Raw genomic sequence first — 25745 nt, 5'->3', positions numbered from 1 at the left:
ATATTTAGGAAATTGCCTGGTCTGAGTTATAGACAAAGGTGTTGAATAAAATAATTTTAAAAGCTTTTCTGATACTTAAATTACATCTATATCTATATATGTAAGTATACATATCATATATAAATATACAATAAAAATATATATTTGTTTTTATCTTCAGGTAGAATTTTTTAGGGTGGTCCTTTTTTTCCAATTTCATAGCTTTATTTTTTTCAGCTTTATTGAGGTATAGATGACAAATAAAATTGTAATATATTGGGTTGGCCGAAAAGTTCATTCAGGTTTTTCCATAACATCTTATGGAAAAACCCGAAGGAAATTTTCAGCCAACCCAATACTTAGAGTAAACAGCAAGACAATTTGATATACGTATAAAGTGTAAAAGGATTTCCACCATCGAGTTAATTAATGCATTCGTCACCTCACGTTTTATTTTTTTTATTTTTCTTGGTGTGAACACTTAAGTTCTATTCTCTTAGCAAATTTCAGTTGTGCAAACAGTATTATCAACTATAGTCACCATATTATACATAAGATCCTCAGACCTGAAGTGAAAGTTTGTACTCTTTTACCAACCACTCACTGTTTTCCCCAGCCTCTGGCAACCACCATCATTCTTTTCTCTGATTCTATGAGTTTGACTATTTTAGATTCAACATATAAGTGAGATAATGCAGTATTTGTCTTTCTGTGTCTGATTTATTTCACTTAGCTTAATGTCTTCCAGGTCCAGTCATATTGTCACAAATGTCAGGATTGCCTTCTTTTTAAAGGCTGAGTAATATTCCATTGTATTTTCTTTATCTATATATCCATCAATGGACATTTAGATTATTTCCATATCTTGGCTATTGTGAATAATGCTGCAGTGAACATTGGAATGAGGGAGATATCTCTTTGAGATTCAGATTTCAATTTCTTTGAATATATACCCAGAAATGGGATTGCTGGATCATGTGTATGGTAATTCTATTTTTTTTTTTTTTTTTTTTTTTGTGGTATGCGGGCCTCCCTCTGCTGCGGCCTCTCCCATTGCAGAGCACAGGCTCCGGACGCACAGGCCCAGCGGCCATGGCTCACGGGCCCAGCCGCTCCGCGGCATGTGGGATCCTCCCAGACCGGGACGCGAACCCGGTTGACGCACAGGCCCAGCGGCCATGGCCCACGGGCCCAGCCGCTCCGCGGCATGTGGGATCCTCCCAGACCGGGACGCGAACCCGGTTCCCCTGCATCGGCAGGCGGACGCGCAACCACTGCGCCACCAGGGAAGCCCTGGTAATTCTATTTTTAACTTTTTGAGGAACTTCCATACTGTTTTCCATAGTGCCTGTACCACTTTACATTCCCATCAGCAGTGTACAAGAGTCCCCTTTTCTCTACATCCTCACCAGTATTTGTTATCTCTTGTCTTGTTTATAATAGCCATCCTAACAGGTGATATTTGTTTTTTGCTGTTGAGTTATATGAGAACCTCTTCTATTTTAGATATTAACCCCTTACTGGATATGGGTTTGTCAATATTTTCTTTCATTCCATAGGTTGCGTTTTCATTTTGTTGATGGTTTTCTTTGCTGTGCAGAAGCTTTTTAGTTTGATGTAGTCCTACTTATTTAGTTTTGCTTTTGTGGCCTTTGCTTTCAGTGTCAAATCTAAAAAATCATTGCTAAGACTAATGATTTCTTCTTGGAGTTTTATTCAAGTCCTTAATTCATTTTGAGTTGATTTTTGTGTATGGTGTAAAATAGTGGTCCAGTTTCATTCTTTTGCATGTGACTGTCCAGTTTTCCTAACACCATTTACAGTTTTCCTAACATCATTCTTTCCCCATTGTATATTTTTGGCTTCTCTGTCAAAATTAATTGACCATACATTCATGAATTTATTTCTGGGACTTCAAGTCTATTCCATTGATCTATGTGTCTATTTTTATATCAGTACCATACTGTTTTGATTATTATACCTTTGTAATATAGTTTGAAATCAGAAAGTGTGATGCTTCTTGCTTTATTGTTCTTTGGCTATTCGTGGTCTTTTGTAGTTTCATACAAATTTTAGAATTTTTAAAAAATTTTTGTGAAAAATGCCATTGGAATTTTGACAGAGATTGCATTGACTCTGTGGGTTACTTTGGGTAGTTTGAATGTTTTAATATTCATTCTGACTCATGAACATAGGATAACTTTCCATTCATCAGTATCATGTAGTTTTCAGTGTATAGATCTTTCACTTCCTTGGGTAAGTTTATTCCTAAGTATCAATATTTTTTTTTCTTTAGATGCTGTTGTAAATGGAATTTCCTGTATTTCTTTTTTCAGATAGTTTCTTGTTATTGTATAGAAATGCAACTGATTTTTGTATGTTGGGTTTACATCCTAAAACTTGATTGAATTCATATTAGTTATAACAGTTTTTTGGTGGAATCTTTAGCATTTTCTGTATAAAAGATCATGTCATCAGCAAACAGAGATAATTTTACTTCTCCTTTTCAATTTGGATGCCTTTCTTTTTTTCCTTGCATTGCTCTGGCTAGGACTTCCAGTACACTGTTATATAGGAGTGGTAAACGTGGGCACCCTTGTCTTGTTCCAAATCTTGTGATTTTAATTGAAATATACTTCTTTTTTGTTGTGACTCCATTAAGAAATTATTGTAACTATTTTTAATAATTTTGTCCTTATCCTTTATACTAGAGTTAAGTGTTAACACACCACATTACAGTAGTACAGTATTCTGAATCTGACTTTATACTTACTGTTACATGTATATATTCATGTTTTATCTTGCCTTCATTTCTGGTGGACAGCTTTGCTGGGTAGAGTATTCTTGGTTGGTAGGGTTTTTTTGTTTTGTTTTGTTTTTTCTTTCAGCACTTTGAATATATCATCCCACTCTTTCCTGGCCTGTAGAGTTTCTTCTGAGAAATCCACTTGTAGCATTATAGGGGTTCCCTTGTATGAGAGAAATTTGTTTCCCTTGCTGCTTTTAAAATTCTCTTTTCAATTTTAGGTAGTTTTATTATAATGTGACTCAGGGAAAATTGTTTTAGATTGAAATTATGGGGTGAACTATTACCTTCATGAACCTGGATGTCCAAATTTCTCCCCAGGTTTGGGAAGTTCTCAGCCATTATTTCTTTAAATAAGTTTTCTGCCTCTTTCTCCTTTTCTTTTCCTTCTGGGACTCCAGTGGTGCATAGATTGTTTCCCTTAATGGTGTTCCACAAGTCCAGTAGGCTTTCTCAATTCCTGTTTGTTATTTTTAGCTCCTCTGAGTGAATAATTTCTGCCTTCAATTTCACTGATTTCAGGGTGTCAAGTGTGGGAGCATATTGTGGCTCTGATACAAGCTAGGTATGATGTCTCTTTGGCTCAGATTGCATGGGTCACAGCATCAACAACGGTGTGGTCCTTGGCTAGCCCTGTGGGGGGATCTGCAGTGTTGAGGTCTTCAGCAGCACGTCTAGGTCCAGCAGCTAGGGACCAGGGCAGGCAGAAGTGGTGGCCAGAGAAAGTAGTGTGCATACACTAGGCTGCAGGGGGCCAGCTGCAGGTACCTGTGTAGCAGACACTGGTTGCAGACACGTACATAGTGACAGGGGCCAAGGCAGCCAGCAAGGATTGGGGCCTGCTGTGGGCACACTGGCAGCTGTGGAGACCTTGGCTGTCAGCATGTGCTACTGTGGCCACTAGGTCTTGCCGTGGGCACACGTCAGTGGAGGCAGGTGACTCAGTTTGGGCTGGAGGTGTGCAGGTACACAGCTAGAGGGCTAGCTGCAAGTGAGCCCAGTGGTACAGGCCAGTGACTAGAGAAGGCTGAATCTGGTCCCCCAAACAGCTGTGAGCCCCTTGGCTTCTATGACTGCAGGATCTTGCTACAGGTGCATCCAGGGCAGTGGAGGTGAGTGATGGGCATAGACTAGCAGCATGCAAGTGCACAGCCAGAACAGCTGGTCCCAAGCATATGCATGTGGTGGGAATCAGCCAAGGGAGTCTAGCCTGGTGTCTTGCACCCAAGCAGCCACAGAGGCCTGGGCTGGCTGCTGGTGAGGATCCTGGGCTACAGAGGGGGCAGGGAGGGGAGGGAATAAGACAGAACTCAGGTAGTTGGTGGTCTGCAAATGCAAACACCTTGAGGTGAAAAAAGGTAAAATCTGCAGGAATTTCATGGCAGCCATGTTGACAGTTGGTTTCATCAGCGACAAAAGCTGCTGGATTCCTCTGCAGAGTGGTTTACAGGGAACCCTGGTTACTCCCACTGTGTGGCTCTTTTTGGCAGCCCCTGCTCTTTTTCCTTGTTCCTAGGCATCTCCATACATCTCAGCTGTGCTGGTCTCTGGGTGGGGTGAAACCGATGTGGATCCTTCACGTGGTGCCCTGAAAGACGGGTTGTTCACCCCACCCTGTTTTTCCCAGTCAGTGGTACTCTTCCTAGCTGGAAGTGCGCTCTTGGCGCCGAGCAGTGCCAGCCTGGGGGATGGGATGATGCAGGCAAAATGACATTATTCTTCCTTTTTCTGTAGTTATTTTTAGGTTTCTTTGTTCCACTGTGTTGCTAAAGATTCTTAAGTGGACTCCTGAGCTCTCTCAGAACTGTTTTTGTTTGTGATTATCTGTCTGATTGTTGATTTTTGCAGGGGGCTGGAGGCTGGGTTCTCCTACTCCAGCGTCTTGGTGATATCACTCCCCAAAATGTTTGATGTTTTAAAATCAATATTTGGCAAATACAGCATGATATTGTGATATTATCAATGAGCATTTTTCCCCCTAGCAAACTGTGCTCAAGGGTAAGTAAAATACACTATCATAGAAAATTAATAGATTATAAGCATGGTTACCAGAGCATATTTTAAAGTTGTCTATGATTATTCCGTTTACTTAACTTATAGGGTCCAATGTGAAGATATTACTTTTCCATTAAAATCCTCAGTGTATAGGTACATATGACTAGGTACTGGAGAGATACCTAGAATCTTGAACTAAGAATTAGGGAAATAGTTTCACATTCAGTTGCAGTGATTAACTTGTAAATATATCTTTTATACGTCTAGAACATATCTATTAGATGAATCCCTAGGAAGTAGAAATTAATGGGTATATGGATTTTTATTTTGATGGTTATTGCCCACAGATTTACACTTTATACCAAGGTACACTACCACCAATAGTATATGAGAGGAAAACACATCTTTTAGTTCATTTATTAGCTTGTTCTGTATTTAACAAAATTACTGCCCTACTTCGTTAAGGCCCTAAATGGTATGCTGGTGAGTTGAAAATGTTCTCATGCATACAGTTTTTCCTTTCTCCAAAGTGTCAGCTCTCATGCACTGATATATTGGAAAATTTGGCTGTTTATATATTGGGCTGGCCAAAAAGTTCGTTCGGGTTCTTCAAAACCCCAACTTTTTGACCAACCCAATAAAATGAATCATCCTTTTAAACTTTTTTTTTCCTTCTTTCCCTTATTTAACGTTGAAAAATAAATCCCCTACTCTTTTCTTCTTTGTTGGGCATAGGGATGGAGAAAGTTGAAAGGTAGAAGGAGATAGTATTAAGTAGGGCGGAAATAGGTTGGTGATAGAGAGTTATAAGTTTTCATTGAATTATTGTTTGTGACTAATACCTATTATTTGTTGAGTGCTACTCATGTGCCAGGCACTGTTGTAAACATTTCACATGAACCATCTCATTTAATCCTTCTAGTCACCTTCTCAGGTAGGAATTACTATTTTCCCCGTTGTATAAATGAGGAAACTAAGGCTTTGAGGGGTGAATTTCCCCAAGGTAATTTCTAGTGAAGGGCTTCTAGGTTTGGGCTCTTTTGTTCCTTGCTGCCTACCAACTGAGATTACACCTGTTAACACTAACTAATTAGAGCTCACATTTAGTTAGCACTCGTTAAATGCAAGGCATTGTCCTAACTGCTTTATATGTATGAATTTATGTACCCCTTATAACAACCTTGTGAGGCACATGCTAGTGTGATCCTCATCTTTCATGTAAGCAAACTGAAGCTCAGAGCGTTAAACAACTTTGACAGTGTCCCCAGCTGTGAGAGCTGAGATTAGAACCCAGGCAGTCTAGCTCGAGAGTTCACACAAATACTGGAAAAATCACTGGCATGGGAGTCAAGAAATGTGGATCTGGATTTGTGTCCCAGTTGTGTCATGAGTGACCCTGGGGGGAAATCCCTTTACCTCTCTGGAACCCTGTTCCCTCATATGTGAAAGGAGGGCATTTGTTCCTGGATAATTCCTGAGGCCCTTCTTGCACTAACATTTTAGAATTCCTCAGATAAAAGGGACTAAGCCAGTCTGCTGCTTCTGATTCATCAGTTATTAAGGACAATCTTAGACTTTAGCAGCTATGTTATCCCACAGCCTCTGAGACTGTACCTAGAAGATGCTCAGCTGCTGCAATTTAATACATTGTCCTTTCCCAGCACATCAGGTGCCTTTGCATCTGTACAGAACAGAGCTCCGTACTCCAGTGCATATTGCCATTTGAAAGCTATTTATAAGGAGATGTCACATTACCCCACTGCACATATGGGTGGAACCTCATAAGGAGAAAAACTCTTAAATTAAAAACAGTTGAAATATATATATTTCATCTCCTGCTAAGTTAAGGAAAAAAGTTTAGCTACAATGTGAAGTGCATGCATTTTCTCAGAACAACTCACTTCGTCATCCAGCTTGCCCTGTTAAAGATCTGTTGCACAGATTTGTAGCCAAGTTCTTTTTTTTTTCAATCTTAAATTCTTTTTTTTCTTGAATTTTTGAATTTTATTTGTTTTTTTATACAGCAGGTTCTTATTAGTTATCCATTTTATACATATTAGTGTATACATGTCAATCCCAATTGCCCAATTCATCACATACACACACACCCCGCTTTCCCCACTTGGTGTCCATACATTTGTTCTCTATATCTGTATCTCAATTTCTGCCCTGCAAACTGGTTCATCTGTACCATTTTTCTAGGTTGCACATACATGCGTTAATATACGATATTTGTTTTTCTCTTTCTGACTTACTTCACTCTGTATGACAGTCTCTAGGTCCATCCACATCTCTACAAATGACCCAATTTCGTTCCTTTTTTATGGCTTAGTAATATTCCATGGTATATATGTACCACATCTTCTTTATCCAGTCGTCTGTCGATGGGCATTTAGGTTGCTTCCATGTCCTGGCTGTTGTAAATAGTGCTGCAATGAACATTGGGGTGCATGTGTCTTTTTGAATTATGGTTTTCTCTGGGTATATGCCCAGTAGTGGGATTGCTGGGTCATATGGTAATTCTATTTTTAGTTTTTCAAGGAACCTCCACACTGTTCCCCATAGTGGCTGTATCAATTTACATTCCCACCAAGTAGCCAAGTTCTTGAGGTAGACTTTTTTTTCAACATTTCACAAAATAGGGAAACATTCAGGCATTTGCTGGCATTAATCATCTAAATATTCTGAGCCATCTCTTGTTTTGAACTGAATGCAGATTCAACTAAACTGGTATTTTAAAATAAATAAGTTGAGGACTCTGTACTGTTACATCTCCTTTTTCTTTTGGATACTTGCCAAAATCTAGATGAGGAAGAATGAGTATAAAAACAAGATCCTTTCATCTACTTCTGCACATTTAAAGGGTCTAAAGTTAGCCTGGATTTTATTTCTCAGAAAAGAAATTTGGATTACCTAGCTTCTTTATTTATTTATTTTTTAAAAATTTATATTTCTCCAAACCATACTAAAAATAAGATGATATGGTATTCAAAATTGATTTTCGGGGCTTCCCTGGTGGCTTTATTTCTCAGAAAAGAAATTTGGATTACCTAGCTTCTTTATTTATTTATTTTTTAAAAATTTATATTTCTCCAAACCATACTAAAAATAAGATGATATGGTATTCAAAATTGATTTTAGGGGCTTCCCTGGTGGCGCAGTGGTTGAGAGTCCGCCTGCCAATGCAGGGGACACGGGTTCGTGTCCCGGTCTGGGAAGATCCCACGTGCCGCGGAGCAGCTGGGCCCGTGAGCCATGGCCGCTGAGCCTGCGCGTCCGGAGCCTGTGCTCCACAATGGGAGAGGCCACAACAGTGAGATGCCCGCGTACCGAAAAAAAAAAAAAAATATTGATTTTAAAAGGAGAAAATTAAAGTGGGTCTTCAGGTTCATAAGAAGTAAAACTTTCACCCTTAATGGTGCCATGGTATCTGTTAGAAAATTCTCCACCCACAAATTGTTACCAGGAGGACATTTTTCCTGTTGGCCTTTTCCTTTGATCTGCCAGGTACCATGCATATTGGTTGGAGGCCTCATTTGTTCTATGAACACAGTAAAGCACCTAGACTTACTGTGAAATCCTGCATAAGTCTCTCTGAGAGCCTTTGTCTGTTCTAACCCTTACCGCTGAGTTTCGCCAAATCCTTTTGGAAGTAAAAATGAGATTCTAGCAAAGCACTCTGAGCTTCTTTGGGGGAAAAGGGATAGAAGATTTTTGGAGCTTTTGAATCTACTTATCTACTTATATCTACTTATATTCTTTTTCTCCTCTCTTCCAAGCAACTTACATAGAAATGCAACATTTAAAAAAAAAAAAGGCTGCAATCAAAAGCAAACATTATGCCCTTTCCTTGAATACACAGATGGTGCTTACTCTGTTTGATCTGTTACCCATTCTGAGTCTGTTAGGAAAACACGACTCCTCTTGCAAGTACATGCCACCCTTCTTTAATACAACATGCTTCATCTCTGTGAGCATGGAAGGTCTATTTCTGAACCTGCATCTTCATATGAGCAGCAGTGTTTTCCTCCATGTGATAACGTTTAACCCCTCCCATTTTGTTGCATCTTGTCATTGTCAGGCCAGCGGCTTTCACCTCTTCTGGATCTTTCACCTGTAATCACACATGATGCTTTCGGTCAGAATTCTTTGATTCAACTCTGATTCGCCTTAATCTTTCATGGGGGCCCATAAAGTGTTACCCATCTTTTGGGGTCACAGCAGCCCTTTTCCTTCTACTCCTCCTCCCCAACCTCACAACTGCTTCAATGTCTGTAACATGAGCAGCTCACTCCCCACCCAGGGATTTTACAGCCTTTGTGCTCTCTTTAAGAACTATCGTTCTTAAATCTATGATCTGTTTTTCTGGATAGAATGTGATTTTTCTCATGATTCGACTCAATCTGTAGTGATAATCTCTGCTATTATCTACACTGTTTCTCTTTTCATGGACAAATATACCTTCTGTCCCATAAACCTTTAATGAAGTACATGGCCTACGTTTATTCTTTTTCCCCTCTTATTTTTTCTTTTTGTACATGCTTATAGCATCTGCAGACTCGGTGTATAGCTATAGGTCTGTTGGTGTTTTCTGCCTTCTTTCACTTCCCCTTCTCTGCTCCCTGCTATTGGTGGTCAAATCCTGGATTTTCCTGTGCTCTAAAAAGCCACACTCACCATCATCATGATCATCACCACTGGTTAGATTGATATTTCTCAGGCCCTGTTTTCACTGTGTTGCTCGCATAGCCTAGAATCTGGGTGGCTCTGGAGGCTTGGGACTCTCAGCCTGGTGCTCTGTGGTCAGACCCCCCATACCCTCAGTGCGGTCAGATGAGTTCTCCCACCCCACCGATAGAGTCTGGGTTCTCACTAATACTGTTTCACCTTCACTTCTCCACAGCTTATCTTGATTGCTCTAGCCTCTGAATTGCCGTCATTCTTATGATGTGTGTTATACGTCCACAGTCTGTTATCTACATTTATAAAAATCTCTAGGCATCTGAAGTTTTTTTTTAAGTTATTTATTTATTTATCTATTAATTTTGGCAGCGTTGGGTCTTTATTGCTGGGCGCAGGCTTTCTCTAGTTGCAGCAAGCGGGGGCTACTCTTTGTTACAGTGCGCAGGCTTCTCATTGCAGTGGCTTCTCTTGTTGTGGAGCGTGGGCTCTAGGCGTGCGGGCTTCAGTAGTTGCGATGCTTGGGCTCAATAGTTGTGGCTTGCGGGCTCTAGAGCGGAGGCTCAGTAGTTATGGTACACGGGCTTAGTTGCTCCGCAGCATGTGGGATCTTCCTGGACCAGGGATCTAACCCGTGTCGCCTGCATTGGCAGCTAGATTCTTAACCACTGTGCCACCAGGGAAGCCCCTGAAGTTTTTTTTAAAACTCATTTTGCACCAAAATCTGACCTGAACTGCTGACTCTCATGAAGCTATACATAGTCATTACTTTCTTTACTTAATGTGAATGCTCATATTTCCATTGCAGAAATATTTATATGTTTGATTATGGGGTTCTGTATGGGGTTTATATTTATAAAACATATGGAATAAGTGCATATCACCTTTCTAAAAATCTGAAAAATTCTGAATTCCAAAATACATCTGTTCCTAAAACTTACAGATAAGAAATTGTGGATCTGTAGCGCTTTGAGGTTATAATCAGATTAGATCAGTAGGTGTTTATATACCTACAGCATGGTAGGTACTGTGGTAGAAGAGAAAAAGTAGAAGCATAAGACAGGTTTCCAGCTTTTGAGTAGTTTGCATTCAAACTGTGTTGCTTTGTTGTTTAACTATTTGGAAGACAAGAAACGTGAAACAAGGTTGTAAATTCCTGGAGGGCAGGGGAACAGATAAGTTCTTTGGCATTCCTATTGGTAGAGTATTACTAATGATGAGGTTATTTCAGAGGACACACTATTGATTTCCAGCCCATTTAGAGAAGACTGAAGTTTACCTCTGTGGAACTCAGTTCTCATAAACAGCAGCACCAAAGTTCCCATCAGCTCTCAGACCAGGTATCCCAAACGTGATGGCGCCTCTCACGAACACTGGGTCTGAACTAACTGCACAGGACTAAGGAAGGAGCTGCTGCTGCTTCAGTGGCACCTGCTGGTGGCCCCCAAGGAGGCCCCTCTAGGTAAGATCCATTCCAGCCAGGGTCACCCACAGCCTAGGGCTAGTCCAGCGTGGGCAGGGACTAGGTAACTATGTCACCTTAAATGCCATTAATATGGAATTAATTTAAATATCTTTTAAGTTGATATTTTAAAAATGTGATTTACTCCTTCTGCTTTTTCCCCCAGAAGTTCACATTTAGTTCTTTGTTTTACATAATGGAAATGATCATGTCCTAACAGACCGACTCCTTTCAGTATCCAGTGAAGGAATGTCAGTTGAAGTGGTATTTACAGATCCCAGACTTGGCGGATGACCTGTTATTTGTAGTTGTTAGCCTGTTCTAGGGGCTAATAGAAAATACTCAGGCTTTGTTTGGCCATTTAAACTATGTGGGCATGAAGACGAAATGCTATGTTAACTGTCATTTACTTTAGTAAGCAGTGTTTCTTGCCAGATAGAGGAGCGGCATCTAATAAGAGCATATATTGAACACTCAGTTCTGACTCTGCTGAGTAAACTGAAGGCAAACAAAAGATCCTTGACTCATTTTCTTATCTCCACTGGAAGGATTCCCCTCCTTTTGTGTCAATGACTTCACCCTCCTCCTTAAACCACTGGTGCTGTGAACTCTGTTCCAGTCACTGACATGTTCTGGTCATGCTTAACCTAGGAGCTGTATTCCAGCTCAAGGTACCTTTGTGCAGGTTGCTCAAGACGTTAGTGCCTGTGGGCAGGGAAATGCCAAACTGGGATTACAGCTACTTCTCTATTTCAAACAGAACTGCCTACTTTGGGCTTTATATTTACAAAATTGCTGTCCCTGAAGGTTAATATTAGCTTTCCATAGCAGATGATTTCTCTTCTGTCTCGCCTTCTTTACTGTTATTAGGTTATATTCCTTTAGAAGAAGAAATAGCGTATGTTACCTAGATTTTCTTTTTTCTTTTCAGGAAAATGATGAAAAATGCCTTTCATTTGAATGTAAGACCCCAAGGGAAAAAATACATGTAATTATTAACTAAATATATTCAAGGATCCTTTAGATTGTTCATAGGTTAGTAATCATTAAGCAAACAGATAAAGACCTATTCATATTTTATTTTCTACCTTTTAATTACACCCTCAATAGAAACAGTAGATTATTGGTAAGGGAAATGATTCCTGTATTATCTCACCTTTCAGTAGGAAGGAATATAAGAGTAGTGGTGCTCTACATTTAGTATACTGCATTTTGTTTCACAATCTAAAATATGTTTAGTGTTAAAGATTTTAGGAGGCTCTTTTTACTTTTTTATCTTTTTGCTAAGAATAGCGTAACTTATTAAGCGCAAAGAAGTTCTTAGAGTATCTTTTTCCAGTGCCATGAGTTCAGGAACGTTGGATCAAATATGAGATTTGGGAAGGCCCATATTAATAGTTTCTAGAGAGGAATTAGAATTTGGTTTATGAAGGTAGTATTTCTGCACATAGTGGCTTGGAGTACAATCCTGTGCCTGATATAGAAGAGGTAATTAACACCTTCTTTGAGGGCATCTGTGTGCATGGATGAAAATACATTAACGGCTCTGGATTGAAGGTTTACCTTGTGGGCAAATTTGGAGATAAAGTGATATGCGTGGGTAATTTGGTGCAGTGTTAAGGCAAGGGGTTGAAGAGCAAAGATGCCCATTGTGACAAGGACAGCACAGCATTCTGATGTTAACATGTGCAGGTATTTATTAGTTGTGGAAAATAGCACATATGAATGCATAATCATTTGATTTGTGTCCTTTAAATGGGTAGGATTTATGATTGGGGGGACATCTTAGTATTGTATGTGGGTGTCTCATTCGCCTGCAGATAATTTTCCATCATCTTTATCATCTGTCTGCCTTAATTAGGTACTTTGCTTTGCATACATATTACAATTTAGGTGAAGTATCATTTTTTTGTGTATTTTAAGGTAAGCATTAGTGAGACCATAGCCAAGATAAGAAATTTCATTAAAATGTGTCATACCAAATTTTACATTGAAAAATTTAAGTCTAGAATGTATACTCAGAAGTAATGAAATTTATTTACCAGTGATAAGAAGGAACACTGTCTTCCTTTTGGATAAGAAAACGGTTTCAACAACAACTAGGCAGTTATAATTCTGTGGTGACTTAAGAAAAACCCAATGCTGCCTTGTAGGATAAGATATCTAATATTCTTCTGTCTTATAATAAGCCTCATGATTAAGCATACGTTTGAAAAGTTTGCCATGAGGACATTCTGTAGTCATTTCTGCTTGTAATTGCGTCATTACAATCTTTAACATTATAAATTAGGGGACTGGACATGGCTCTCAAGGTACCAACTATCAATATATCACTGAAAGGTATAAACAAACAATAAAACAGGAGAGGAAATTCCCTCTAAATTAATTTTATAAAGTATTATCCTACAGCAAATGACCATTATGTGTTCAGCCCTGGGCTGGGACAGAGGTAAAACTCTGAGAGTCCTAAACTGCTCAGGAAAAGCCCTGCCTTTGTTTTTCTTTAATTGAAGCTGGAGCCCAAGCAGGAGGGGAAGTAACTTAGGCCATAGCTTCTGTTTGACCAGTTCAGATGAAGAAAACTCAGAGCAGCTGGCAAAATTGTCGAATACTGAGCATCGCAGTCTCTCCCCTCAGTTTTATGCCCTCTCCCCTTTCAAGTGCCCATTGTGTTCTTGCTTTTGAGCGCCCTTCTGCAGTCAAATTAGGAAGATAGTGGATATACTCAAGGTAGGAAGATAGGTGGCTTTGTGTGATGGTTTAAGACACAGACTTTGGAATTACATAAATAGAAATGTGAGTCTTAGCTCTATGAACTGGGAACATTGCTTCAACTCTCCTGAGCCTCAGCTTCCTCATCTTTATTATAGGAACAGTAATAAAATTACCTTTAGGACATGATATAAGAATATGAGGACATTTAAAGCATATTGTACAACACCTACCTTAAGGGGCAAGGAGTAGGGGAAGAATCTTTTGTCAGTTCTTACAAATTAAAGTTGTTCTTTTGTCTACAGAGAGCCTAATGATGTCTATTTTAACCATGTTGACATTATTGAGCCAACTTCTTTGTTCCCTTTTTCTCTTCCTTTAACCTTAGATCCTCTCCTCCAGTCTTTATTTATAAGATTTCTGAGTACTGAGGATCTAGAACCTATTTTCATGGTGTTCACACCCTTCTCTTGAACCTGTTCAGACCTAACTCTGCCCTATTCTTTGCAGTTAGGAATTTAGACCCCAAGGTTTCTAGTCCAACTGGCACAGCTTTCACAACATACTCCAGCACCCAAGACTTTTGTGGTGACCGCTGACTGAGAGTGGGAGTCATTGAACATCTACTCTGTGATAATAGCACCATGTGCGGTTTGGGGGAAACCTCCCAGTCTCCTTCTTAGAGTGTTAACAGGAAAGGATTTATAGAATGGAGTGCATGGACGGAACACAGAAGTGAACCTTACTCTCCCAGAAATTGGGAAAGAGGAGTTATAAGCAAATAAAATCTCAAGTCTTGGGGAATAACATCCAGGTAGACTTTATACATCAAATCTGTATAATGTGTAGTGGCAATCTGCATTGATCATGATTGATTCTAGATATTAGAAACCTAAGAATTAACTAAAAATCAGTAAAAAAAAAAATTCTAAATTTGAAAGGAAAAGGTTGATTAATAACACAGCACCCCTTTTTTTTTTTTTTTTTTTTTTTTTTGCAGTACGTGGGCCTCTCACTGTTGTGGCCTCTCCCGTTGTGGAGCACAGGCTCCGGACGCGCAGGCTCAGCGGCCATGGCTCACGGGCCCAGCTGCTCCAGGGCACGGACCTGTGTCCCCTGCATCGGCAGGCGGACTCTCAACCACTGCGCCACCAGGGAAGCCCACACAGCAACCCTTTGACATTCACAGAGGAAACTTCACAGGCTTTTGAGAAACATTCTTAAATACCCCTATCTTTTATAGAATTCATATATGAGTTGAGAATAACAGAGACACAGCTTAACAGTTGCTATGCTCATTAACGAGCTAAATGACTATTCCATGTCAGAAATCTCCTCAGTGTTCATTCAAATTTGTGTCTCAACAAAGTTACAAATTACAATCTGTCATAACCTTGTAAAATTCACTCATGAATGGTTAAAACCAGCAATGTTAAATCTGTGAATGCCAAGGGTCTACTGTAATAATAAGAGACATTCATGCGAGTAGCTTCGGTAATTATCGTGGAGAACAGTAACAATTATATATCTCATTAAACAAGTGCCTAATTAATGTTGTTGTAAATTTTGCTTGATTAGAACACAGTCTCTATAGTTGTTGCTCATACAACATGGCTGGCTGCTCTCACAACTATTAATAAAAGTGAAAGGGAAAATTGACTTTTGGTTCACAGCTTTAGTCATGGCTTAGAGAGGTACTTAATGGATAGGAATGTAATATCCTTTATGCTTTGAGGAATCCATACTTAGTGAATGATGTATGATAACCATTTATTCATGTGTTAATTCCTTTTAGTGTGGTGAAATCATATATCTATGGATTAGGAACTCAGTCACTAGAACACAAGTAAGCAATTGAATATTGGAGTCGAGAAACTCCTGCATCATGGACAATCTGTTATAAAGTATTTATTGAGAATTTACTGTGTCCTTGCATCATGCCAGATTCCAGACTGTGTTCCCATTTGAATTCACCTCCACGTGCATGCTCCTCCAAAACGAATGACTGTGATAAAATGGAAAGGTATAGTTTTTTTCTTTTAAAAAAACTCAACTTTATTGAGATATAATTGACATAACACTATGACCCGTTTTAAGTGTACAGTTTGATAAGCTTTGCCAATTGTATACATTCATGCAACCACTACCTCAATCAAGACCATTTCTATCACCTGAAAAACTTCTCATACACACCCTCTACCATGACCACCCCTCCTTGACACCTCAGGCAACCAGTAATGTGACTTCTATCACAACATACTAGTTATGCTTTTTAAAAAGAATTTCACATAGAGGGAATCACAGCATGCTTTTTTGTGTCCAATTTCTTTAGCATTATATTTTTGAGATCCATGTTGTTGCTTGAATAAATTTCCTTTCATTGCTGAGTAGTATTCCATTTTATGAATACACCATAATTTGTTTAGACATTCAACTGTTGAGGGCTGTTTTGGTTTAAGATTTGGGGATACAAGGAAAAAACTTAGTTTTCTTTTTTAATAATATCTTTGTCTGGTTTTGGTATCAGGGTGATGCTAATGTCATAAAAGTAGTTACAAAGTGTTCTCTTTTCTCCCATTTGCAGAAAGAATTTAAGAGTAGTATTAATCCTTTAAATGTTTGGTAGAATTTACTAGTGATTCCATCAGGGCCTGGAGTTTCTCTATAGAAAGAACTTTGTGTCTTTCAAGACATTGCAGGTGGAATCATAGTAGTTTACTAATAATTCATTATCCATACATTCTTCATATAATCTCTACTCTGAGATTCTCTTGTTTTATAAAAATAATGAACACTAAAATATTTGGGTATGTCTGGTGTGCTGTAAGTGGCAGTGTAAACCCAAGGATGTGATGCGGACGCTTAGCAGTTGCTTGAATTGGGAAGGTAGCAATGGAGGAGAGACCAATTACAGACTAGATATGAGGTTGTGGGGTGCTTAGTTTACCTTCGCTTATTGCAACCTTAGGAACTGAGGGAAGATGGATGGTCCTTCAGCAGGTTATGAGTTTTAGGTATCTTGTTAGGTGGAGGTTTTAAGAGGTAAGTTAATAATGACCTTTTAGAATTTAAGATGAAGTTTTAATAGATATTTTCATTTATCTCTTAAGATGGCAGATTCTTGAACATATTTGCCTGCCAGGAGGTAGGAATCCATGGCAAAAAAAAAAAAAAAGAGAGTTGCAAAATAAGAGAATGATATGGAAGTTCTTGTAGATGTGGGAGTGATTTGCACTAGTTAGAAGAAATCCTGCTTCCTCCAGGCTTAAGAAAATTCTGGAAGAGGCAGATGTCATTTGGGGCTAGGAATTGGAGGGAACATTTTAGAGAAAAGTTTGGGAAGGTAGGAGAATGTGTTTAAAAAGAACAATGTGTACGGTTTATAGATCACAATGAAAGAGTCTGAGCAAAAGGGAGACATGGAAGGAAGTACAGAGCATTTTGAGGGTGAAATTATGAAACAAGAGAGAAGACCAAAAAGACTCCAACTTGGTAGTGGGGATAATGGTTCCAAATGGAACTCTAGTTTGAAGTTCTTCCACTGCCAGAGCAAGCAGAGTATCCAGGGTGATTGTAGACTTGTTGACAAAAGCAACTTGAAATCTTGGTTCTGTCATCCCCGAAAATAAACCTTAGTAACTCTAAAAGCTGTTTATGGGGTTTTAAAATATTATCTACATGGAAACAGATTAAAATATAGCACATAGTAAAATGTAGAGGTTTTGGTTTATTTGTTGAGTCAGAGAAAGTAAAAATATTTATTAAGATAATATATAATAAAACTTGAAAAACTAGTGTCGTTAGCACCTTGGAAGACAGGAATGAAAGTCTACATGACTTTAGTAAATCAGGAAAGTGAATATGGGTTTGTAGCTCAATAGAAATTGGTTGTTACAGTACATGTAAGTAGAGAAATCAAAATACGTATTAGAGATTCAGAGTATCCCAAGGCTTTCTGGGAAAAACCACAAGAATAATAGAATAATATATATCATGTATCCATCAGTTAAAATATTATAGGTAATTCAGTTTATATATACTAAGCACCAACCATATGAAAGGTTATCATGCAAGACACTTTTCTGTATACTGTGTTGATTAACTTTATTAAAAAGTCAGAACATGCAACGTTTAGGGTAGTTTATGGACTAGCGGAAAGAGAGCACATGTACCAGGAATTTAGATTAAATTTAGTTCCTTAGGTATCTTGTCAGAAGCTAAATGGCCACGTAATGCAGAGGCAAGCACAGCATGCTCTTGCGTAGCCCTGGTCCCTAATGCAGGGCCATCCCTAGGATGTTCGGGGCTTCTGTCTATATAAAGAATTTGATTAACTATTGTACTACAAAATTCATGGGCTCATGTGAGGTATAATGATTATTGATGAAGGATTACAATATTGGGTAGAGAAGAAGAACTTAACATTTGCTAATTGTCCATTCAGCGCGAGTGAAGACTGTTCATGGTGTCCAGACAGCATTTCTTCCTGCTCAGTCCTAGGAATTCCCTTTTCTTGTCCATTATTTTCAAGTGTACCGCTTCGGGCTGATTTTATGTCTCAGGCCATGAGAAAAGGTTAGCAATGCTGTTATTGCTCATAAAGCCATGGCTCATCTAAAATAACCAAGGAACAAAAGAAAATGCTAATTTTAATTTTAGGTTTTTTTTTTCTGAGTCTATTTTCCTTGGACCAGCACCATCTATGTAATTTGTGTGGCTCAGTGCAAAGCAAAAATGCAGGGCCCCTTGTTTAAAAATTAAGCATGTCAAGATGGCGATACAAGGTCCATGAAGCAGGCCCTGCCTTGGACTTTTACCAGTGTGTACTGTCAGTATCAACAGTCATGTAGGAAGCACCCTAGAATCGTGCAGAATGTGACAGGGGGAATGAATTTGTCACAGATAACTTATAATTTATATATCATGGCATATGATGTAGAATATCAAGAGTTGATAGTTCATATTTCAATGAAGTTATTGCTTAACTGTTGAATTCTTACTGTTGCAGAACCACAGGCTAGGGTGTGGGGATGGAGGAGGATGGCCAAAAGAGGTTCACTGTTTACTAGGTTGAAAGATACAGACATTAGGAACCATAAAACTGACAGAGCATGATGTCTGCTATAATGGAGGTATAAACAAGAACAATAGGAAAAGTAGGAGTAAATAAACTTTGGTGGGTAGTGTGGAAAAGCCTTTTAGAAAAAAAAAAAAATGACTTTAGTCAGACCAAGATGGGTAGTATTTCAAGTGCCAGAGGTTAAGTGGCAGACCTTCCAGACAAAAAGGACAGCATGAGCAAAGACAGTGAAATGAAGAGCATGTTGATAGATATGCCTACATGCTGGGACTTTCAGGCATTCTTTTGTTATATTTATTAAACATCTATTTTCCAGGCACTGAGCCAGAAGCATGGGTATAAAAGTATAGGTTTAGGAATCAGACAAAGTATCTACCACTTACCAGCTGTGTGACTGGAGACACCTTACTTAACCACTCTGAGCCCCAGTTTTAGTCATCTGTAAAATAAAGACATTGGTTTTACAGAATTATTATAAAAGTTAAATGAGATAATGTCTATAAATACTCCAGCCAGCACCCTCAATCCAGTGAAGGAGAAAGCAAATAAATAATTGTGATAACACATGCTGTGAAAGCACGGAAAGGAGAGTGGCTCTCTCTGTCTGAGGGTTTTGTGCTTCACTTCCTGAAAGGGATGATATTTGAACTTGGGGCTGAAGGGTAAGTATATGTTTATAAGTGAAAGGGAAGCTGAGAAAGATTCTCTTAGGCTGAGGTTTGAAAACGATGAACCCCTTTATGATCTGTATAGGGTTGGAAGACAGGGAATAGCAACAGGAAACGAAAGCAGACCATGTATACATCTATAAAATATTTCATTACCACTCCAAACCCTTTTTAGTCAATTCAAAATATCAGACTCTTCCACTGAGAAAAGGCAAGAGACCTGTGCTGAATGTTACCTCAAGTAAGATGTAAACAAGTTTGCATGAGAGCTTCTGTAGCAGATGTTCTGTATATTTTCTTCCTTCTACAAGAAGTTTGGAGCCAGGAGAGAGAGACAACTCTCAGGAAATGTAGTTGCTTTTCCCATCCTCATGTGGCACATTTTGTTTAGTTGGCAGACATTTAACAAGACATGATTGGCTCTTTTAAAAACAGGAGTCTTAGCGGTCTTGGTTGATATGTCTTATCATGTGCTTGGTGCTTTAGAGTGCATGTCTTTTTCTGTCTTCTCCCTCCAGACTGAACACTTGCCTCTGCAGACTCAGTTCAAAGGTAGAGAGGTTGGCAGTCTCCAGCGCTCTGTAAGTAACATGGTCCTCTAGTAGGGTCAGCCCAGGCGGAGCCGGGGACCACCATGTTTATTAAAATACTGTTTTATTTCCATGAAATTTTGTTTTATTCACCTCTGCTGTCTGACCATCTGTGGTGTGATTTTGTAAAGTCCTTGAGCTTGCTTATTCCTCTTAGAAGTAATCAAGTTTTATGAAACCAGTAACCTGACAGAGGCTCAGTACCAGACACACCATAGAGCATCAGGGAGGTTCATTTTATGGTGTCAGCTGTGACCCAGAGTCAAGCAAGGAAGAAAGGTCAAGACAAGAGGCTGTTTTTTGACAGCATTTCTTATCCTCAGCCACGTTGGGCATACAGTCAAATACCAGTTGATTTTTCACTGTGTCTCTTCCCTAATTTCCCAGTGCTGAATCTTGAAGCTTCTTTTGGTTTTGTTTTGGTTGTTTTAGTTCTCTGTATTATCTCATGCATGGATTGCAAGCTTGAGCCTTGCTGAGAGACTCCTGCAGTTCACAACCTTGTTTTTCTCCAGTTTACCTTAACTGATACCAGTTCCAAATTTTGAAACCTAAAACTGACCACAGTCCTCATTAGTCACAATTTTCTGTTTAGGAGATGCCACCACTCTTGTACAGGTATTGTAAGCAACAAGTGACTGAAAAATGATAAGTTGTTGAACTTTACCTTGCCATTCAATAGCTTGTGTGTAATGAATTCTGTTCTTGCCTGTTTTTACCCAAGAGCTAGAAAAAATACAAACAGCTGCTCTGATAATGTAAGCAATGTTTGAATTTTTAGAATGGACTGAATAGCAGAAGATTTGACTATGAAGATGAGAATCCAGTGGGAGAAGATGGGATTCAGCAGATGTACCCCCTCTACAATCAGATGTGCTATGAAGACGGGAGTCCTGGCAAATATCATCCAAGCCATGACCTGGAGAGAGTCTACATCAACCCACGGGAACATTACGTGTGATTGTCCTCTTTCTCCACTGGTGTTCTAACAAATGTTTATTCTTAGATTGAGGGAGATAAACTGAGGCCAATAGGTATGATTTTATTCTGTCTCACATAAAACAATCCCAGTCTAAGTATATCAGAAGTAGTGATGAATGACTTGGAGTCAATAGCACATTTCTTCCTTTCATTAAGAGTTTCTTAATCACCAGCTGTGTTTGTGAACTTGACTCTAGCTTTGTGTGTTTCTGTGATGATGGTGTTTAGCTACTAACATTTGGCCTACAATGGCATGTTCATTTAAAAGTAGAGCATCTGCCTGGGATGACAGCAGTGATTCTCCAGAACGAAAGGCCCCAGCTGGGAGTATTAACCTCACTGGGTCTCAGGCAGACCAGCCTGTTCATCTGTAACTCAAATGGGCAGGAAAAGGAGCTCAAAATCCATCTCACTAATTATTTAGTTGGGATTTGGCTTTTCCTGACATGCTTAATACAATTACAATACCTTCTTACAAACAGGAGACCTGAGAAAAGAGGCAAAATTTGTTGTTTATCCCAGAAACAATAACAAAAGACAGTTCAGACCTTCAAGTCTGTTGGTTTCTTTTAGACTCTTGTGATATTGTAATATGCATTCCTTCTTGATCACCAAGGTCCTGAGGGATGCATATTTCTTGCTATTATCGGCCTAGTCTTGATGAGCTGTGTGCTAACCAGGGTTCTTCTCTTACTCGGTCATTGTTCCCACAGTTCTGTTCTTTATAGTCCAAATTAGCCTATTTCCCACCTATTAAATTCTAGAAGGCCTGTCTAAATGGTGGACAACCTTGAGCCTTGAGCCCTCTTTTCTGTGGTGTTGTATATGACAGGCTCAGCTTTCACTACTGAAATTTCTTTCAGACTAATCCTATCCACACAGTCTTTGGCTACCCTTTGCATTCTTCAGACTTTTTATTGTCTGTGTTTTATCTACCTCAGAAGAAAGGCTGCTGGAAAATCACCATGAAATAACCCCTACTCTTAAAACCCAGGTAGAGAATTTGAAAACCTAAAAAAACAAAAAGTGCCTTTAATATGGCATATGTGCTAAACCCAAGTGTGGTCCTTCATCCCTCTTCTCCTACTTTAACTGGTCACTAATAAGAGGAAAGAGCTACTAAAACGCAAACAATACAGGGACTGACTTACCAGTCTGGAGTTTTCTTACCTCCCTTTGCCAACTTTTCCTCGATGAGCTTGAAGGTAGCAATTATAGTGGGGTGAGCAGAGGAAGGAACACAGGTACATGTGCAAGTGTCAATCATCTGCCCTCATATCTTAGGAAAAGCATTGCTTTACTATGTGTTCTGGAAGATTATGGGTCTGTCACAGACATAAAAAAACACGGCAGACTTGTCATGTATTAGGAAAGAGTGACATAAGCACTAAAATAAAATAGTACACGTTTCCAACCTGAGCTTCAAGGGAATAGGAGAATATTAACATAGATTTCTAATGGGATACCAAAGATACATTACGATTCACGTTTTGCTGGCTCTAGTTCTTGCTTGTGTGTTTGTTTCCTCTTTTCAGTTGCCATGCTTTGTCAGACAAATTATCCAGGTGGTTCTACAGTAGTAATACACCACCCCCCTCCATTACGTGGGTGACCAGCAATTCTGTAAAAGATGATGGTTACATGGAATCAAAGGGTAAATTCCAAGGACCATCATTGCTGTTTCACTATGTTACCTCAGAGTTAGTGTACTGCCCTTGCTAGCAAGCTGACACAGAAAGAAGATATCTGACTTTATTACTTGGAATCCCATCAGTGAGTTAATGTAACTGAAGGTGTAGGGATCCTTGCAGTTGTTTTCCAACAGAAAGATGACTCTAGTCAGAGCTCTCCTTGATCAGGAAGAGTTTTATACATACTAGATGTTACAGAGGAGGATCCTGTGGTGCATTGCCTCCTTTAGTGAGCTTTAAAAATGTCTTACACATTGGAGATGGTTTCTAGGTGCTGCTGGGAAGCAGGTTGTTGAATTAGTGTCACAAAAGTAGACCCTGGACCTAGAGGGGAGTTGAGATGTCTCCATTGGCACTAGGGAAAGAGAGTTGGAAGCACTGAGTTTCAGAGCCCTTTGACCTGTCTTCTACCCTCCCTACCATCAAGAAGCCACTATTGCAATTTTTAACATTCTCAGTGTAGTTATAGAAAAGAAATCTCAGGATGTAGACACTTCTCTCAACATCCAGCTAGTTCAATATCCTCTTTGCCTCTCTGTCAGCTACGATATTTCTGTAACAGACTGGTAGATTTTATAGCTGTTGGCCCCTTACATGGGTCACAGAAGCTATATAATTGCTTATCCTGGTGCCTCCCATCTGTTCTCTCTAAATACTGAGTGGAATAGAGCTCAGTATTTTAAAGGAGCTTTAAAGGGGTTTGATCCGCCAGCCCCCTCAAGGACTAAATGCCATCCAAAATTAGCCTGTTGATCTCTAAATTTGGAGGCCAGACCACTTGACGATGGCCATTTAAATTTGGAAGTTAGACTCCTAAAGGTCAGTGAGTGAGGCTTAAGGGTATAAGCCACAGCTGATACTAGATACTCTTCCCATAACTGGTTTATTAAAACACACTGCAACAGAAATAAATCCCCAGAGTGCTTATCCACTTACGATTGCAGTTTTGCGTTTCAAGGGGGAGCGTGCATGCTCCATCTTAAACACACAGCCTTGATTGTCTATTTTGTAGGTGGCCCAAGCTCCAGGAGCGTACATCATCGCTGCAGTAGCAGATCACCAGGTTCTTTGCACACCACACTAAAATAAAGCATCTGTACCAGTTAGGATTGCTCTGACGTAATGGGATAAGAATTTAGGTTAATTCTTAAATGGCAGTGATTTATTTTCTATGAGGACTCCCCTATCCCTGGCCGCCTTATATGTTCTAAAATTGAAGAAGTCCACGCTCTTTAGGACATGTAATATAAAATTCTTAACCTGTGCTAGGCTTCCCTGTAACATGCACATAGTAGATACTAAAGAAATGTGCTGTAAACTAAATGAACTGGTCCCCTCATTCATTAATTTTTTATGGCTTTGTTTACTCATAGGGATAATATATTTTTTCATCCATCTTTTGAGAACGATTTCCTAATTCCTCTTTCACAGTAGTGTAAAATTTACTATTTTGTTTTTCATTGTGCAATTTTCCCCTGCAGTGTGCTGGTCTCTCAGTGCTGTTCTTTATATCCAATAGAGCCTTTCTTCAAACCTCTTTTTCCCTGGGGCATAGAGGATAGACCATTATACCAAGAATCAAAAGAATAGGTTCTACTCCCACTTAATCTGGCTAGGACATCAGTTGCCCCTATCTGTAAAGCAGAGATTGTAATACTTTCCCTGTCAGCCTCTCAGAAATGTGGGGAGAGTTAAAGAAGATAATAATGGATGGGAAATTGTAAGTTCTCTTCAAATGAAAATACCCGTGACTCTATTACTGTTGCATATTGAACTTGAACTCCCAGCACCCTTGTCAGCATTTTGAGTACCATAGCATCTCCCCAGGGAGAACCAAGTGGCAGATGAAAATTTCAGTTCGAGCTAATTTGAGTATAGCCAAGTGCAAGTGGAAGACATCCCTTTTCTATAATAAGCATTTGTCATATGGAAAGCTTGATATCTGGATTTTAGCCTTTTAAGCTCTGTTGACCTGTGGTTGCTCTTGTTTAACAGATTACTGCTAATAATAACTACCATTATTGAGTGTGTAGTATGGACTGGATTCCAGGGCAAGTACCTTACAAGAATCATCTCACTGACTAGAACCAAACTCCTGTTCTGTCCCCTTCCAGGAGACCCTGTGGGGACAGAAAGGCTCCCACTCCTATGCTGCACACCCACAGACCACACTAATCATCAGTCAGCTGTTAACTTCTTTTAAGTCTGCTTTTGGGGAGTGGTGTTAGGGAAGAGGCTTTCTTGATTTTTTTGGAAAATAGAGGTGTAAGAGGGTACATGGAAGAAAACCATAAAAAAAAATGTTTACTGAGAAGAAAGCAATTGCATGTGCTCGTTTTTACTTAACTTTTCGAACTTCTCAAAATGCTCAGAGTCTCATACCCATTAGATTAACCATCTCTGCAAAAATAACCAACCGAATAATTAAAGCCACTCCATCCCAGTTGGTTTGGTCTTAGAGGGCACAAACTTCTAACATCTCTTCCTCAGCTTAGTAATTTGATATACTTACTGCCCCTTTGAGTTTGTTTCACCTTTATTGAACTCCCAGGGGGTGGTGGCACTGTTACAGTGGACATCTGGAAAGAGAGCTGGCTCTGGTAGAAAGCCAGAAGAAGGAGGAAGGGTGTGAAAGTAGAAATGTCAGGGCCCCCACCTGTGGTTCAGCTCTATGCTTCTCTTGTTCCTGTGCTGAACTGGCAACACCCTTCATCTTTGGGCCATTTACAGACTACCTAGGAGGACCAGGGACGTCCAGTTCTTCTGTTAAACTAGAAACTGCTATTTGTAAGCCTACTCAACTGTGGACTATGCCTGGATGAATCTTATGGCCCCTGAAAGGTACTTGTGTTCCCTCCATTAAAGAAAATTGTTGTAAGTTGGACTTTGCCAATTTAGTCACTTGCAATTATTAGGTGGTTTAGTGGCCTTCAGTAGGTAGGGGTTGGGTGAGGGCTGTACGTCTCCTCCCCCCCAACCTTACCAGGTGGTATATTACACTGAAATCAGATTTTAAGCCAGTGTCTGCATCATTCATCTTTATAAACACTCAGGCACCAGAACAGACATCCTGTAATAGTCAACCTGTCATGTAAGCTTGA

At 39.4% G+C, this 25745-nt stretch overlaps 1 protein-coding gene across 3 annotated transcripts in view; it reads left to right on the top strand.

Annotated features, from left to right (window-relative positions):
* The window catches only part of NECTIN3 (nectin cell adhesion molecule 3), a 126540-nt gene extending 105492 nt beyond the window's left edge, over nt 1-21048 (top strand). The window contains exons 8-9 of one of the 3 annotated variants that reach the window (XM_024120196.2): nt 19901-19963; nt 20754-21048. In XM_024120196.2, coding sequence (XP_023975964.1) covers nt 19901-19963; nt 20754-20933 — 243 coding nt within the window. In that variant the 3' untranslated portion in view covers nt 20934-21048. Of the gene's footprint in view, nt 1-14634; nt 14830-19900; nt 19964-20753 lie in introns of those variants that run through there. The other 2 variants (XM_024120197.3, XM_055085701.1) reach the window with 2 other exon arrangements.
* The last annotated feature ends 4697 nt before the right edge of the window (nt 21049-25745 follow it).

This window comes from Physeter macrocephalus, chromosome 1 (assembly GCF_002837175.3).
Source record: "Physeter macrocephalus isolate SW-GA chromosome 1, ASM283717v5, whole genome shotgun sequence".
NCBI lineage: Eukaryota > Metazoa > Chordata > Mammalia > Artiodactyla > Physeteridae > Physeter > Physeter macrocephalus.
Note: the sequence above shows the minus strand (reverse complement) of the source record. Positions and strands in the feature narration are given on the sequence as shown.